Source organism: Notolepis coatsorum (assembly GCF_963971535.1).
Source record: "Notolepis coatsorum genome assembly, chromosome: 12".
Classification (NCBI taxonomy): domain Eukaryota; kingdom Metazoa; phylum Chordata; class Actinopteri; order Aulopiformes; family Paralepididae; genus Notolepis; species Notolepis coatsorum.
In genome coordinates, this window is record NC_140176.1 from 30641490 (window position 1) to 30659455 (window position 17966).

Sequence of the window (17966 nt, forward strand, 5' to 3'; positions counted from 1 at the left end):
AATTCAGTTACATGACTGCTGCCTGGTTGAAGCCCCTGGCCGGCGCTCTGCAGAGACAGCGGCTCGGGAGGTAGAGCGGCCATCTGGTCATCGGAACGGAAGGTTCCTGGTTCGATTCCCACTCCTCCCGGGCCTTAACCCCTAAACGCTCCCAATGAGCAGGTTGGCACCCTGCATGGTTGCCTGCACCGTCCGTCGGTGTGTGTTTGTGTGGTCGTGTTACCAGCAGGAGTCACAAGGTTAATGATCCTGTCAGAAGAAAGACAGCAAGTGAGCAGCTGAGCAGATCAAGGAGATAAAGAGATGAGGAAAAAGAGGGAGGGAGAGAGGGAGTGAAGAGAAGAGGTAGAGAGAGAACGGAAGTCTCTATGTCCATATCTTTGTTTAGGTCTCTCTCTCTCTCTCACACACACACACACACATTTTAATACTTTATTTGGTTCCACAAATTATATTACATAAACATTACATAAAATTATATTACACACACACACACACACACACACACACACACACACACACACACACACACACACACACACACACACACACACACGTCACACACACACACACACACACACACACACACACACACACACACACACACACACACACACACACACACACACACACGTCACACACACACACACACACACACACACACACACACACACACACACACACACACACACACACACACACACACACACACACACACACACACACACACGACTTGCACTACATGCGCCCACAGGGAGCAAATGACAATTTCCCAAAATAGAACAAACTGTAAAGTGCTTTGGATAAAAGCTGCTATAAATGCAGCATTTACTATTTATTGTAGGAGCACTTCTGCCTGATAGGATCCTAATCACCCCCCCCCCCCCCCCCCATTCTAGCTGCAGCTGCACTAGAGGACATCAGAGCCTCTATCACCTGCATGCCGCTGTGGCCATGTGTAGGCTGTACACAACTACACACACACACACACACACACACACACACACGCACACACACATACACACTTAAACACACACACACACACACACTTAAACACACACACACACACATAAACACACACACACTTACACTATTTATCTCCCTCTCTCTCTCTTTAAAATATACCTTTTATAGGTCTAATTTCAGGGTTAAAGCACTTTGCAGTCAATCCACACACACACACACACACACACACACACACACACACACACACACACACACACACACACACACACACACACACACACACACACACACACACACACACACACACACACACACACACACACACACACACACACACACACACACACACACACACACACACACACACACAAACAAACTGAACAAGCTGGTGAGGAAGGTAGCTCTGTGGTGAGTCAAACTGAACAAGCTGGTGAGGAAGACTAGCTCTGTGGTGAGTCAAACTGAACAAGCTGGTGAGGAAGACTAGCTCTGTGGTGAGTCAAACTGAACAAGCTGGTGAGGAAGACTGATTGTAGTGGTCAACAGTGTCAGACTGGTTGTACTGGGCAGCTCCCATGGTCAACAGTGTCAGACTGGTTGTACTGGGCAGCTCCCACGGTCAACAGTGTCAGACTGTGGTTGTACTGGGCAGCTCCCACGGTCAACAGTGTCAGACTGTGGTTGTACTGGGCAGCTCCCATGGTCAACAGTGTCAGACTGTGGACCAGGTGTGAATGTATGTAACTGTGTGAATGTGAAGCAGGGCGTTGCTGAAAAAGAGCATCCATACTCAGTGAACCTACCCTGGTATAGTGGCTATTTACAAACAATTTTGTCTTTTGTATTTGCCACTTCCACTCCGGGGATAGCTTTAGTCTACGCGCACATAATAAAGATTCTGATCCATCCGTTTGGCTGTCACAATGAATCAATCATTTATTTCTAATAAGCAAAACAAACAAAACTCGTATATCTAATACATGCGTGCGTTGCGTGCAGTGCGTCTGTGCGTGCGGTACAAAAACTGTTTGCTTTCCTGGTCCACGTCTCCCACGCAAGCCACCACCCCTTATCAAGGTAAACTACACAGGTGGATAGCTCAGGTAGGTCTCTTTAAAGGGAAAGTGCACATAGTTTCAAATCATAAGAATAGTTACAATAAGATAATCAGTGTAAATAATATCATGACTTGTCAATCAAATAAGTTTTCGTTTTCATATTTCGTAATCCATAAAGCATTTTCATAATTCATATAATTGCATGGTACAAACTCAAAGATTAAATAACTCAAGAATGGCTCCTACACCTGGTTAAGGTAAAAAAAAACATATACATATACAGTATATATTTAAAATGTTGTAAATTGTGATTTATTTCTAGTTTTAACTCATTTGGGAAAAACATAGACCCTACATGGAGGCTTTTCACCAGAGAGGATGCAGAGCACAGAGTCATTTACACAGTGTCCCTACAGAGGCTGTGTTCACTAAAGGACAGCTATACATAATACAGGGACAGAGGGGGGAGGGGGGCAGCTATACAGGGACAGAGGAGGGGCAGCTATACAGGGACAGAGGAGGGGCAGCTATACAGGGACAGAGGAGGAGCAGCTATACAGGGACAGAGGAGGGGCAGCTATACAGGGACAGAGGAGGAGCAGCTATACAGGGACAGAGGAGGAGGGGCAGCTATACAGGGACAGAGGAGGAGCAGCTATACAGGGACAGAGGAGGAGGGGCAGCTATACAGGGGCAGAGGAGGAGCAGCTATACAGGGACAGAGGAGGAGGGGCAGCTATACAGGGACAGAGGAGGAGCAGCTATACAGGGGCAGAGGAGGAGCAGCTATACAGGGACAGAGGAGGAGCAGCTATACAGGGACAGAGGAGGGGGGGCAGCTATACAGGGACAGAGGAGGAGCAGCTATACAGGGACAGAGGAGGGGCAGCTATACAGGGACAGAGGAGGAGGGGCAGCTATACAGGGACAGAGGAGGAGCAGCATACAGGGACAGAGGGGGGCAGCTATACAGGGACAGAGGAGGAGCAGCTATACAGGGACAGAGGAGGGCAGCTATACAGGGACAGAGGAGGAGGGGCAGCTATACAGGGACAGAGGAGGGGCAGCTATACAGGGACAGAGGAGGACAGCTATACAGGGACAGAGGAGGGGCAGCTATACAGGGACAGAGGAGGAGGGGCAGCTATACAGGGACAGAGGAGGACAGCTATACAGGGACAGAGGAGGGGCAGCTATACAGGGACAGAGGAGGAGCAGCTATATAGGGACAGAGGAGGGGCAGCTATACAGGGACAGAGGAGGGGCAGCTATACAGGGACAGAGGAGGACAGCTATACAGGGACAGAGGAGGGGCAGCTATACAGGGACAGAGGAGGAGGGGCAGCTATACAGGGACAGAGGAGGAGCAGCTATACAGGGACAGAGGAGGGGGGGCAGCTATACAGGGACAGAGGAGGGGCAGCTATACAGGGACAGAGGAGGGGCAGCTATACAGGGACAGAGGAGGGGCAGCTATACAGGGACAGAGGAGGGGCAGCTATACAGGGACAGAGGAGGGGCAGCTATACAGGGACAGAGGAGGGGCAGCTATACAGGGACAGAGGAGGGGCAGCTATACAGGGACAGAGGAGGGGGGGCAGCTATACAGGGACAGAGGAGGAGCAGCTATATAGGGACAGAGGGGGGGGGGGGGGGGGCAGCTATACAGGGACAGAGGAGGAGCAGCTATATAGGGACAGAGGAGGAGGGGCAGCTATACAGGGACAGAGGAGGAGCAGCTATATAGGGACAGAGGGGGGGGGGGGGGCAGCTATACAGGGACAGAGGAGGAGCAGCTATATAGGGACAGAGGAGGAGGGGCAGCTATACAGGGACAGAGGAGGGGCAGCTATACAGGGACAGAGGAGGAGCAGCTATATAGGGACAGAGGAGGAGGGGCAGCTATACAGGGACAGAGGAGGAGCAGCTATACAGGGACAGAGGAGGAGCAGCTATACAGGGACAGAGGAGGGGGGGCAGCTATATAGGGACAGAGGAGGAGCAGCTATACAGGGACAGAGGAGGAGGGGCAGCTATACAGGGACAGAGGAGAGGCAGCTATACAGGGACAGAGGAGGGGGGGCAGCTATATAGGGACAGAGGAGGAGCAGCTATACAGGGACAGAGGAGGAGGGGCAGCTATACAGGGACAGAGGGGGGGCAGCTATACAGGGACAGAGGAGAGGCAGCTATACAGGGACAGAGGAGAGGCAGCTATACAGGGACAGAGGAGGAGGGGCAGCTATACAGGGACAGAGGAGGAGCAGCTATACAGGGACAGAGGAGGAGGGGCAGCTATACAGGGACAGAGGAGGAGCAGCTATACAGGGACAGAGGAGGAGCAGCTATACAGGGACAGAGGAGGAGGGGCAGCTATATAGGGACAGAGGAGGAGCAGCTATACAGGGACAGAGGAGGAGGGGCAGCTATACAGGGACAGAGGGGGGGCAGCTATACAGGGACAGAGGGGGGGGGGGGGGGGGGCAGCTATACAGGGACAGAGGGGGGGGGGCAGCTATACAGGGACAGAGGGGGGGGGGGGGGGGCAGCTATACAGGGACAGAGGGGGGGCAGCTATACAGGGACAGAGGAGGAGGGGGGGGCAGCTATACAGGGACAGAGGAGGGGGACACGTTGCCTATGGCAGGGATCTGTGGTTAAGTAGCGGTCTCTCTAACAGCTTGGTCTCTCTGGTCTCTATAACAGATTGGTCTCTTTAACAGCTTGGTCTCTCTGGTCTCTCTAACAGCTTGGTCTCTTTAACAGCTTGGTCTATCTGGTCTCTTTAACAGCTTGGCCTATCTGGTCTTTCTATCATCTTGGTCTCTCTGGTCTCTAACAGCTTGGTCTCTCTGGTCTTTCTATCATCTTGGTCTCTCTGGTCTCTAACAGCTTGGTCTCTCCGGTCTCTCTAACAGCTTGGTCTCTCCGGTCTCTTTAACAGCTTAGTCTCTCTAACAGCTTGGTATCTCCAGTCTCTCTAACAGCTTGGTCTCTCCGGTCTCTCTAACAGCTTGGTCTCTCTGGTCTCTCCAGTCTCTCTAACAGCTTGGTCTCTCTGGTCTCTCCAGTCTCTCTAACAGCTTGGTCTCTCTGGTCTCTCCAGTCTCTCTAACAGCTTGGTCTCTCCAGTCTCTCTAACAGCTTGGTCTCTCTGGTCTCTATAACAGATTGGTCTCTAACAGTTTGGTCTCTTTAACAGCTTGGTCTCTCTGGTCTCTCTAACAGCTTGGTCTCTCTAACAGCTTGGTCTCTTTAACAGCTTGGTCTATCTGGTCTCTTTAACAGCTTGGTCTATCTGGTCTCTTTAACAGCTTGGCCTATCTGGTCTTTCTATCATCTTGGTCTCTCTGGTCTCTAACAGCTTGGTCTCTCTGGTCTTTCTATCATCTTGGTCTCTCTGGTCTCTAACAGCTTGGTCTCTCCGGTCTCTTTAACAGCTTAGTCTCTCTAACAGCTTGGTATCTCCAGTCTCTCTAACAGCTTGGTATCTCCAGTCTCTCTAACAGCTTGGTCTCTCCGGTCTCTCTAACAGCTTGGTCTCTCTGGTCTCTCCAGTCTCTCTAACAGCTTGGTCTCTCTGGTCTCTCCAGTCTCTCTAACAGCTTGGTCTCTCTGGTCTCTCCAGTCTCTCTAACAGCTTGGTCTCTCCAGTCTCTCTAACAGCTTGGTCTCTCCAGTCTCTCTAACAGCTTGGTCTCTCCAGTCTCTCTAACAGCTTGGTCTCTCTGGTCTCTTTAACAGCTTGGTATCTCCAGTCTCTCTAACAGCTTGGTCTCTCTGGTCTCTTTAACAGCTTGGTCTCTCCAGTCTCTCTAACAGCTTGGTCTCTCTGGTCTCTCCAGTCTCTTTAACAGCTTGGTATCTCCAGTCTCTCTAACAGATTGGTCTCTCCAGTCTCTCTAACAGCTTGGTCTCTCCAGTCTCTCTAACAGCTTGGTCTCTCTGGTCTACCACTGATGCCTCGCTGAGGAGATACCAGTTTGTCTTTCCTGTGTTTGTTCTGCGCTTCCATCTCACTGATTACAATGTGCTCCAAATTAACTGGAATGACCCTGAGCTGTGTGTGTGTGTGTTTTTGTGTGGTTGTTACCAGCAGGAGTCACAAGGTTAATGATCCTGTCAGAAGAAAGACAGCAAGTGAGCAGATCAAGGAGAGAGAGATGAGGAAAAAGAGGGAGGGAGAGAGGGAGTGAAGAGAAGAGGTAGAGAGAGAACGGAAGTCTCTATGTCCATATCTTTGTTTAGGTCAAAAGTCAAGATAAACTCTATCATCCCACAAGAAGAAATTAATGTGGTAAAAAATGTCTATCTCTCTCTCTCACACACACACACACACACACACACACACACACACACACACACACACACACACACACACACACACACACACACACACACACACACACACACACACACACACACACACACACACACACACACACACACACACACACACACACACACACACACACACACACACACACAGTTATCATTGTCACAAGATCACCTTTCCTGAGGTTTCATTACAGTATTTGGTTGAAACCAGATACATTTGACCTAAATATCATCCACTTACTTTTCTGTGATTCAGAAAAGAGACTGTGTTTTTCTCAAAACCATTCCATCTATCAGACCATTAATCATACTGTCTATCAGACCATTAATCATACTGTCATCTATCAGACGATTAATCATACTGTCATCTGTCATCTATCAGGTCATCTATCAGACCATCCATCATACTGTCTATCAGACCATTAATCATACTGTCTATAGTCTATCAGGTCATCTATCATCTATCAGACCATCTATCAGGCAGAGGAAAATACAGGCTTATTAGGCTTCAGGCCATTTCCCCCCAAGTAAAACACATACGTAAAACACAATTTTAATTAAATATGCTTTATTTATTAGTCTCGTTTATTGCAGCCTTTTATAAACCAATCAATAGAAAGTTTCCTTGAAGGCACAATGTAAAAACACAGCATCATGAGACTCAAGGCACAATGTAAAAACACAGCATCATGAGACTCAAGGCACAATGTAAAAACACAGCATCATGAGACTCAAGGCACAATGTAAAAACACAGCATCATGAGACTCAAGGCACAATGTAAAAACACAGCATCATGAGACTCAAGGCACAATGTAAACACAGCATCATGAGACTCAAGGCACAATGTAAAAACACAGCATCATGAGACTCAAGGCACAATGTAAAAGCACAAAATAACACACATTGTTATAGTAACGCAACATATAAGCGATCAATGTTACCTCATCCATTATGTGTATACATGTTTGTTAGAGGTTATGATGTTTTGCAAAGATGTTTTATTGCTCGACACTTGACACACACACACACACACTTACACTATTTATCTCCCTCTCTCTCTTTAAAATAGACCTTTTATAGGTCTAATTTCAGGGTTAAAGCACTTTGCAGTCAATCCACACACACACAAACTGAACAAGCTGGTGAGGAAGGCTAGCTCTGTGGTGAGTCAAACTGAACAAGCTGGTGACACTTGACAACCATTAACGTTACTTGACAGAAATGAAGGCGTTACAAGATGTTTAGAACCTTTGCTTGGTAAAGGTTTCATCTCTCAAGACACCAGGAGCTTAAACTATCTATCAGTTCCCCTGTCCCTCCATTAGAGCCTAAACTATCCATCAGTTCATGTCCCTCCATTAGAACCTAAACTATCCATCAGTTCATGTCCCTCCATTAGAACCTAAACTATCCATCAGTTCATGTCCCTCCATTAGAACCTAAACTATCCATCAGTTCATGTCCCTCCATTAGAGCCTAAACTATCTATCAGTTCAATCATACCAGATCTGTAAAAGACAAGACAGCCACACAAACACAACAGAGCTGAAGGTAAGAGACAGACAGCCACACAAACACAACAGAGCTGAAGGTAAGAGACAGACAGCCACACATACACAACAGAGCTGAAGGTAAGAGACAGACAGCCACACATACACAACAGAGCTGAAGGTAAGAGACAGACAGCCACACATACACAACAGAGCTGAAGGTAAGAGACAGACACATTGTGATCAGTTGTTTGCAGTCTCTGTAATAGGCACTTTATTCAGTATTCTGCTCATGGCAATTGACCCATTTGCATTCAAAGTTAAAAGTGCTCCATGAAACAACAAATTAAACAAAAACTGTTACATAATCGATGAAAAAAACAAGCACTGGTTAAGCAACGACAGAAACACATTTTTAACAAAACACCACTCATGTAAACCACTCCTTGAAGTGTAGCAACATACATGTTGACAGATATTTATGAATGAATCTATAGCAGAAGCATGATTTTAAACTACAGTGACCCATGTCAGTCTGATCGCGTTTAAAATATTTAAATAAAGTTTCGACCACAGGAAAAAAGGTACATAATGTACGTTATGTTATAGCCATAATTATTATATTTATATATTGTATAAAAAATGATGATGACCGTATTGCCTTAACTGCACATAATCCTCTTACCCATAAATACACAGTGAATACTTTGGTACTATACTTCTTAGAAAATATATTAATTACATAACAGTATTCAAATAGAAGAATTTGATCTATGTTTTGCTTATAGACCCAGTTCTTTTACCCCCTCATCCCATATTCAAACATATGGATCTGGTTCTCAAACATCTCAAAGGACGGGAAGCAGCTTAAAGGGAAGGTTCACAATTTTTTTATCCTATCTTTTAGTTAGTAAACCTTTAAAACCATTTTAAGACATTTTGAAAATCGTTCATGTTAGGGTTTCTGTTTTTGAAAAGAATACAATAGAAAAAGATCAACTCTGTCAACAAAGCTATTGTTACATCAGATCAACTCCGTCAACAAAGCTATTGTTACATCAGATCAACTCTGTCAACAAAGCTATTGTTACATCAGATCAACTCCGTCAACAAAGCTATTGTTACATCAGATCAACTCCGTCAACAAAGCTATTGTTACATCAGATCAACTCTGTCAACAATGCTATTGTTACATCAGATCAACTCTGTCAACAAAGCTATTGTTACATCAGATCAACTCTGTCAACAATGCTATATTGTTACATCAGATCAACAAAGCTATTGTTACATCAGATCAGCTGTCAACAATGCTATATTGTTACATCAGATCAACTCTGTCAACAAGCTATTGTTACATCAGATCAACTCTGTCAACAAAGTCATCTATCAGACCATCCATCATACTGTCTATCAGACCATTAATCATACTGTCTATAGTCTATCAGGTCATCTATCATCTATCAGACCATCTATCAGGCAGAGGAAAATACAGGCTTATTAGGCTTCAGGCCATTTCCCCCCAAGTAAAACACATACGTAAAACACAATTTTAATTAAATATGCTTTATTTATTAGTCTCGTTTATTGCAGCCTTTTATAAACCAATCAATAGAAAGTTCCCTTGAAGGCACAATGTAAAAACACAGCATCATGAGACTCAAGGCACAATGTAAAAACACAGCATCATGAGACTCAAGGCACAATGTAAAAACACAGCATCATGAGACTCAAGGCACAATGTAAAAGCACAAAATAACACACATTGTTACAGTAACGCAACATATAAGCGATCAATGTTACCTCATCCATTATGTGTATACATGTTTGTTAGAGGTTATGTTTTGCAAAGATGTTTTATTGCTCGACACTTGACACACACACACACACTTACACTATTTATCTCCCTCTCTCTCTTCCTCTCTCTTTAAAATAGACCTTTTATAGGTCTAATTTCAGGGTTAAAGCACTTTGCAGTCAATCCACACACACACACACACAAACTGAACAAGCTGGTGAGGAAGGCTAGCTCTGTGGTGAGTCAAACTGAACAAGCTGGTGACACTTGACAACCATTAACGTTACTTGACAGAAATGAAGGCGTTACAAGATGTTTAGAACCTTTGCTTGGTAAAGGTTTCATCTCTCAAGACACCAGGAGCTTAAACTATCTATCAGTTCCCCTGTCCCTCCATTAGAGCCTAAACTATCCATCAGTTCATGTCCCTCCATTAGAACCTAAACTATCCATCAGTTCATGTCCCTCCATTAGAACCTAAACTATCCATCAGTTCGTGTCCCTCCATTAGAACCTAAACTATCCATCAGTTCATGTCCCTCCATTAGAACCTAAACTATCCATCAGTTCGTGTCCCTCCATTAGAACCTAAACTATCCATCAGTTCATGTCCCTCCATTAGAACCTAAACTATCCATCAGTTCATGTCCCTCCATTAGAACCTAAACTATCCATCAGTTCGTGTCCCTCCATTAGAACCTAAACTATCCATCAGTTCATGTCCCTCCATTAGAACCTAAACTATCTATCAGTTCAATCATACCAGATCTGTAAAAGACAAGACAGCCACACAAACACAACAGAGCTGAAGGTAAGAGACAGACAGCCACACAAACACAACAGAGCTGAAGGTAAGAGACAGACAGCCACACAAACACAACAGAGCTGAAGGTAAGAGACAGACAGCCACACAAACACAACAGAGCTGAAGGTAAGAGACAGACAGCCACACATACACAACAGAGCTGAAGGTAAGAGACAGACAGCCACACAAACACAACAGAGCTGAAGGTAAGAGACAGACAGCCACACAAACACAACAGAGCTGAAGGTAAGAGACAGACAGCCACACAAACACAACAGAGCTGAAGGTAAGAGACAGACAGCCACACAAACACAACAGAGCTGAAGGTAAGAGACAGACAGCCACACCTACACAACAGAGCTGAGGGTAAGAGACAGACAGCCACACAAACACAACAGAGCTGAAGGTAAGAGACAGACAGCCACACCTACACAACAGAGCTGAGGGTAAGAGACAGACAGCCACACATACACAACAGAGCTGAAGGTAAGAGACAGACAGCCACACATACACAACAGAGCTGAAGGTAAGAGACAGACAGCCACACATACACAACAGAGCTGAAGGTAAGAGACAGACAGCCACACAAACACAACAGAGCTGAAGGTAAGAGACAGACAGCCACACATACACAACAGAGCTGAAGGTAAGAGACAGACAGCCACACATACACAACAGAGCTGAAGGTAAGAGACAGACAGCCACACATACACAACAGAGCTGAAGGTAAGAGACAGACACATTTTGATCAGTTGTTTGCAGTCTCTGTAATAGGCACTTTATTCAGTATTCTGCTCATGGCAATTGACCCATTTGACCCATTTGCATTCAAAGTTAAAAGTGCTCCATGAAACAACAAATTAAACAAAAACTGTTACATAATCGATGAAAAAAAACAAGCACTGGTTAAGCAACGACAGAAACACATTTTTAACAAAACACCACTCATGTAAACCACTCCTTGAAGTGTAGCAACATACATGTTGACAGATATTTATGAATGAATCTATAGCAGAAGCATGATTTTAAACTACAGTGACCCATGTCAGTCTGATCGCGTTTAAAATATTTAAATAAAGTTTCGACCACAGGAAAAAAGGTACATAATGTACGTTATGTTATAGCCATAATTATTATATTTATATATTGTATAAAAAATGATGATGACCGTATTGCCTTAACTGCACATAATCCTCTTACCCATAAATACACAGTGAATACTTTGGTACTATACTTATTAGAAAATATATTAATTACATAACAGTATTCAAATAGAAGAATTTGATCTATGTTTTGCTTATAGACCCAGTTATTTTACCCCCTCATCCCATATTCAAACATATGGATCTGGTTCTCAAACATCTCAAAGGATGGGAAGCAGCTTAAAGGGAAGGTTCACAATTTTTTTATCCTATCTTTTAGTTAGTAAACCTTTAAAACCATTTTAAGACATTTTGAAAATCGTTCATGTTAGGGTTTCTGTTTTTGAAAAGAATACAATAGAAAAAGATCAACTCTGTCAACAAAGCTATTGTTACATCAGATCAACTCCGTCAACAAAGCTATTGTTACATCAGATCAACTCTGTCAACAATGCTATTGTTACATCAGATCAACTCTGTCAACAAAGCTATTGTTACATCAGATCAACTCTGTCAACAATGCTATATTGTTACATCAGATCAACTCTGTCAACAAAGCTATTGTTACATCAGATCAGCTGTCAACAATGCTATATTGTTACATCAGATCAACTCTGTCAACAAAGCTATTGTTACATTAAGTCAACTCTGTCAAAAAAGCTATTGTTACACAAGGTTAAATAACTACCGTTTTCGGCTTGCCATTGCCCTGACTGCTTTGTTGTTGAATCAAGTCAAATCCTAGGTAAGCGTATATTGTGCGTGTGAACGTTGACATGAAAAGAAAAAAGGTTTAAAAAAATATATATATATATTTTCTTTACGGTATCTCACGTGAATCGATACTCTGTAGTACCGACGTGTTTCGGTAAGTACCTTTAAAAGTACAGAATTCGGTGCCCATCCCTAGTCAACAAAGCTATTGTTACATCAGATTCCAAACGAACTTCCTTTGCTAAACAATTACACATACATACATGTATAAAACATGGTTTTTTCTTGAGATGTTGGACACAGAAGATATCTACACCTCTCCTCCCATTAAGACCCTGGTCAGACTCGTGCCTGAGATACAGTAGGCATGTCAGGAAGTGGGGCCTGTGTCCAACACCCTCGTCTACATAAAGCATCTTTGCTGACATGGCTTCAGAAGGCATGAGTGAACTCCACAGTGACGACGCCCTCGCCGGGGGCGGGGCCTATCTGAAGAGGCTGGCGGAGAGAGGCGGCCTTCAGCATGCAGGCTCCTCCCACCACGAGGCAGCCGTACACCCAGACGCTCACGGTGAGGGACGGGCTGGTTTCCGTCGTTTCAGTAACAGCTGGGAGTTTGGTTGAGATGGAGAGAGGTTCCGATAAGTCCAGGATGTTCCCAGTAACCACCTGGTCACTGAGCAACCACTCGTTACCTAGGAAACAGGAAATAGATAGAACGTTACACACCCACTAAAGACCCTAACCCTTGGCTGTATATTTTAGAATGTATATACATAGTTTAGAATGTATATCCCAGACTGTATTTTTATTCTTATTTATGACTTTAGATTTTTGACTACCTAAATGTTTACTGTGAGCGATCTGTAGTGCTGAATTTCCCTCGGGATCAATAAAATATATATATATATTTTTTTTTTTTCCTCCGATTTTCTCCCATCCCAATGTTAGTCGTTATGCCAATTCCCAATCCCCTTCCTGGTCGCTGCGCACTTACCCCCCACAGTCAGTCTGGGAGAGTGGAGGCTACCACGTGCTTCCTCCGACACACGTCTAGCCAATCAACCGCTTCTTTTCACCTGGCAGCGCGGACTCTCACTGAGAGGGTGTAACGTGTGGGAGGATCACACTACCCCCCTTAGATCCTATCCACGCTGAGCAGGCGCCCCGACCGAACTGTAGGAGTCGCTGTTTACAACGACCCGGACCCACCCCGCCAGCTTTCCCACCCTCTAATACAGCCAATTGTATTAGTGTGAAAGGCCAGCCAAGCTGGTGACAACGCCGGAGCTGTGAGCTGGATTCGAACAGACGAACACGAATCCAGCATCTCCGGTGTTGGTGACGAACGCAATCTCCGCTACGCCACCTGACCGCTCTCAATAAAGTACTTCTATTCTATTCTATTCTAACTCCACTGAGCTTCTCTGATTGGTTAGAAGGAGGAGCCTGTCTTTAGAATGTCTCTGCTGCTACACTGATCACACTCACTAACAGTAGACCGAGAGAGAGTGTGTGCATTAGGATATGTTTTGGATCAAAATAAAATAAAACAATAATAATGTATGATTGAAAATCGCAATCCTCTGTTCTCTTACCCTCGGCTGATAGGGCCCAGAAGCTCGGGGCCTCCTTGTTGAGCTTGGAACCTTCCGGAAGCAACAGAGTTATTGCCATGGTAACAATCTGACCCGGTGACACCACCAGTGGGACCATGTCCAGCCTGGGAGCCGACTTCGGAAGCCTGGGGGCTCTGGGCGGTCCGGAGGACTTTGGAGGCACGGAGTCTGTGGTATCCACAGAAATGGGGAACTGGGCAAGAAAAAAAGATACTCGTTTGTTTTTAAATTAAAGACAAACTATATATATATATCTATTAGGGGTGTAACGGTACACAAAAACCATGGTTCGGTAAGTACCTCGGTTTTGAAGTCACGGTTCGGTACGGGTTTTTGGTACAGTGGGGGAAAGTTTGGCTTTCCATGTTCCACTCAGGGGTGTAGTGTGCAGTAACTGTTAAGTAGGGCTGTCAACGAATATTCTATATCAAAATTAATAATTGACTTGTTAAAAAATTTATACATTTTTGCGCCTGAATGTGCTGCATGATGGATAGGTAGAGCCATATGAAATCTGTTTTATTTTTTTCCAAATTCCATAATCTTTTTTCCCAAATTCTATTTTTCTCGTTTTAATATTTCGGAATTCTGTATTTTGCTTTTTACGCTAATTTTACAATCAGAAATAGTGTCTAATAAGTGGGAATGAATAAATGTCCACAAATTAATAAGATATAACAGTCCATTTAATGTTTTTAAGTGCTGCAACTCAGAAATACAGTTACATTTTAAGGTGCTTATAAGCTTCTTCTCATTGCTTCAAGTAAAGAAAAAACAACTGTAAACTAAACATTCCCTTCTGAGTTTTTAACACATTTTAAGCAAACTTTTCACTCTGTGCTTCAAGTAAAAAAGAGAAATAACTGTAAACAAAACACTCCACTCTTTTGCACTGGATTATGACACTATGCTGATGAGGTACTTGCTGTAATGGTCATTTAGAAGAGCTGGTGTGTTTTGGGAAGCACAGTGTTTTTCCTTGTTCCTGACATGGCTTTTCGAGACTAAGTGATCTTTGCACATGTCTTTGCGGGTCCAGTCTACGGTATGTTGAGGTGCAAAACACCTTATCGCCTGAGGCATAAAAGTCATCAGGATACTGCTTTGTTAGCTTTTTTGACGACGTTAACACCGAAGCAGCCAGACGCTGGGACATTGTTGTGAAGCAGTGTGGAAGTGACGTATGCGTTGTAACACGCTGTAGCGTCCCCAGTCATGTTTGCTTTGCACCAAATGTTCCATATTCTCCCGAAAACAGAATTTCAGTCCAGATTAGGGCAAATTGTTCAATATTCCACGTTTTACAGCCGATTCCATTTTTATTGGTCAATTCCGCAATTCCATCCGCAATTCGGTGAACGTGGATTTCATATGGCTCTACGGATAGGAGACACGTGACGCCATTGAGCTGAATAACGTGCGAGTAGTAATGAACAACAACAATAACAGTGATTTGAACTCTGAGCAATCACAAGCCCCGGTTGGAAATACTACGGATTTTGATTAACTTGTGGAACATCGAGACAGTTTTATGCAAGCTATGTAAACTACAGCTGGCCTACCTTATTTTATTAAAACCTTTTTATGCTAACGCTATTTTGGGAGTTCTAGCGTCAAGAATATAAGTAGCCTACTTTTTTACTACTAATTGTAAATCATCCCTCAAGGTAAAACTTTATTGAATAGAGACAAAAGCGTCATGCAGGTCCCTAATGGTTTAATTACTATTTCTTGTTTCATGCCAAGGAAAATAAATCGATTCATGTTTATCACACAACGGAGGCTCGTTGCTGTGTATGAATGTCCGTTCTATATGCTGTAGTGTAAACTATCATTGATTTGATCTCCGAGAGACAGCCCCTTCTCAATCTAGCACCAATTCCTCCTCACACACTGAGAGAGAGAGGGTGTGTGTGTGTGTGTGTGTGTGTGTGTGTGTGTGTGTTCGCCACACTATGAGGCTATGCTAAATTACAGGTAATCTCTCAGTGTTGTGTGTGGGCTGAACGAACAACATCCAGCCCTTTGCGCAAGTTATATTTTGGGAAGGGGTGAACATGGGAGTTTTGAATAAAATTCTGCAGGTAAAAAAAAAGTTCTGCACGTGGTTAACGTACCGTTCCATTCGTCCGGTACACAGCGCGTACTGAACCGAAGGTCCAGTACTGAAACGGTTTGGTACGGATATGTATACCCTTACACCCCTAATATCTATCCACATGTGTGTGAATGAATGAATGAATGATGAATGAATGAATGAATGAATGAATGAATGAAAACTTTATTTAACAGATTGCAGAATGGGTACAATAGACCTGAGAAAGACGTTTGTCTTGTTTCCATCAGGGTCCCCCACATGTCTGTACATACATACTGTATATATATATATATATATATATATATCCTGTCTGTACATACCTGCATATAATCCTTGTTACATATCTGTAGATACTATATCTATATCTGTACATATCCCTACCCACTCTTACTAGTTACACTGCTGGATACCTGCATCACTGTACCCAGTGTTAGTGTTGGTATCTAGTACTCACCAGTGTTGGTGTCTAGTACTCACCAGTGACACAGTGTTGGTCTCCAGGTCCAGCACTTTGATGCAGTGGTTGTTGGTATCGGCCACGTACAGGACTCGCCCCCCCTCGCCCACGCAGAGCCCCCCCGGCTCGTTGAAGGTGGATTCCAGGAAACCGGAGCCCATTGTGTGTCCAGCCTCCCCTGAGCCGGCTAATGTGTCACACTGCTTGGTCTTAGGATTCACCACCTTGATCTGAACACAGACACACAGACAAACAGACAAACAGACACACAGACAAACAGACACCAACCAACGAGACACAATTAGATATATTCTAGCTAATATTCACGTTAGGATCCGAGTCTGGATCAGGATCATGAATATCCCTGTATACATAAAGTAAACAGCTGACTGCAAACGTCACCATAGGCATTATATCATGTCTAATGTCCTAGTGATCATATCATGTCTAATATCCTATAGTGATCATATCATGTCTAATATCCTATAGTGATCATATCATGTCTAATGTCCTAGTGATCATATCATGTCTAATATCCTAGTGATCATATCATGTCTAATATCCTATAGTGATCATATCATGTCTAATGTCCTAGTAATTATATCATGTCTAATGTCCTAGTGATTATATCATGTCTAATATCCTAGTGATTATATCATGCAAACAAATTAATACTTTGATTTAGAAGAGGTATTTCCTCATTAACTATTTGATTTAGAAGAGGTATTTCCTCATTAAGTCTTTGATTCAGAAGTAATTATTTATTAATTCTTTGATTTGGAAGAGGTATCGCTTCATTAATTCCTTGATTTAGAAGAGGTATTTCTTCATTGTGGAAATTTGATGTGACCAAGGGGGAGTATATAGTAGATGAAGAGCAGGGGGCAGAGGACCGAGGCTTGGGGGACCCCCTGTGTGACTGAGGAGGGGGAAGAGGTGTGACCGGAGAGGGAGATGAACTGATGTCTGTCGGTGAGGTAGGAGGTGAACCAATCGAGTGCTGTGCCCTCAACACCTAGTTGGTACAGCTTTTGGAGGAGGATGGAGTGACACACTGTATCAAAGGCTGCACTAAGGTTGAGTAGGATCATTGTGGTTTACTGCTCTGCGTGGCTCCTGTGATTATCAGCCAGAGACCCCTCTCTATGGTCTCTCTCTGCACTTAAATACCCTGAGATGAAGGCAGAGTCATGAAATAAAGGCTGAACAAACAAGCCAACATTCTAAAATAGATGGTAATCACAGACCCCTGCAGGCATTTGACCTGATAACCTGAAACCACAGAAAGACCAGGAATGTCTGTTTTGTTTCTCAGAGTTACACTTAGAGATATGCCCTAGGGTTAATAAACTATTATGTTGTAATGTTTGTCCAATAAATAAGAGACTCAGAGACTGAATTCTTGAGTATCACAAAAAATATCTGATATCTGATATTAATGCTCATGTTTTGAACCAGTACACCAGTGCAACAGGAGGTTTAA

At 43.8% G+C, this 17966-nt stretch overlaps 1 protein-coding gene across 1 annotated transcript in view; it reads right to left on the minus strand.

Moving 5' to 3' along the window:
* Positions 1 to 11201: 11201 nt before the first annotated feature.
* Positions 11202 to 17966, minus strand: part of nhlrc2 (NHL repeat containing 2) — a 32684-nt gene continuing 25919 nt past the window's right edge. The window contains exons 10-12 of the mRNA XM_084326497.1: positions 16504 to 16713; positions 13908 to 14121; positions 11202 to 13004 (exon numbers count right to left, since the gene is read on the minus strand). Of these exons, the coding sequence (XP_084182623.1) occupies positions 12742 to 13004; positions 13908 to 14121; positions 16504 to 16713 (687 nt within the window). The 3' untranslated portion in view covers positions 11202 to 12741. The remainder of the gene's footprint in view (positions 13005 to 13907; positions 14122 to 16503; positions 16714 to 17966) is intronic.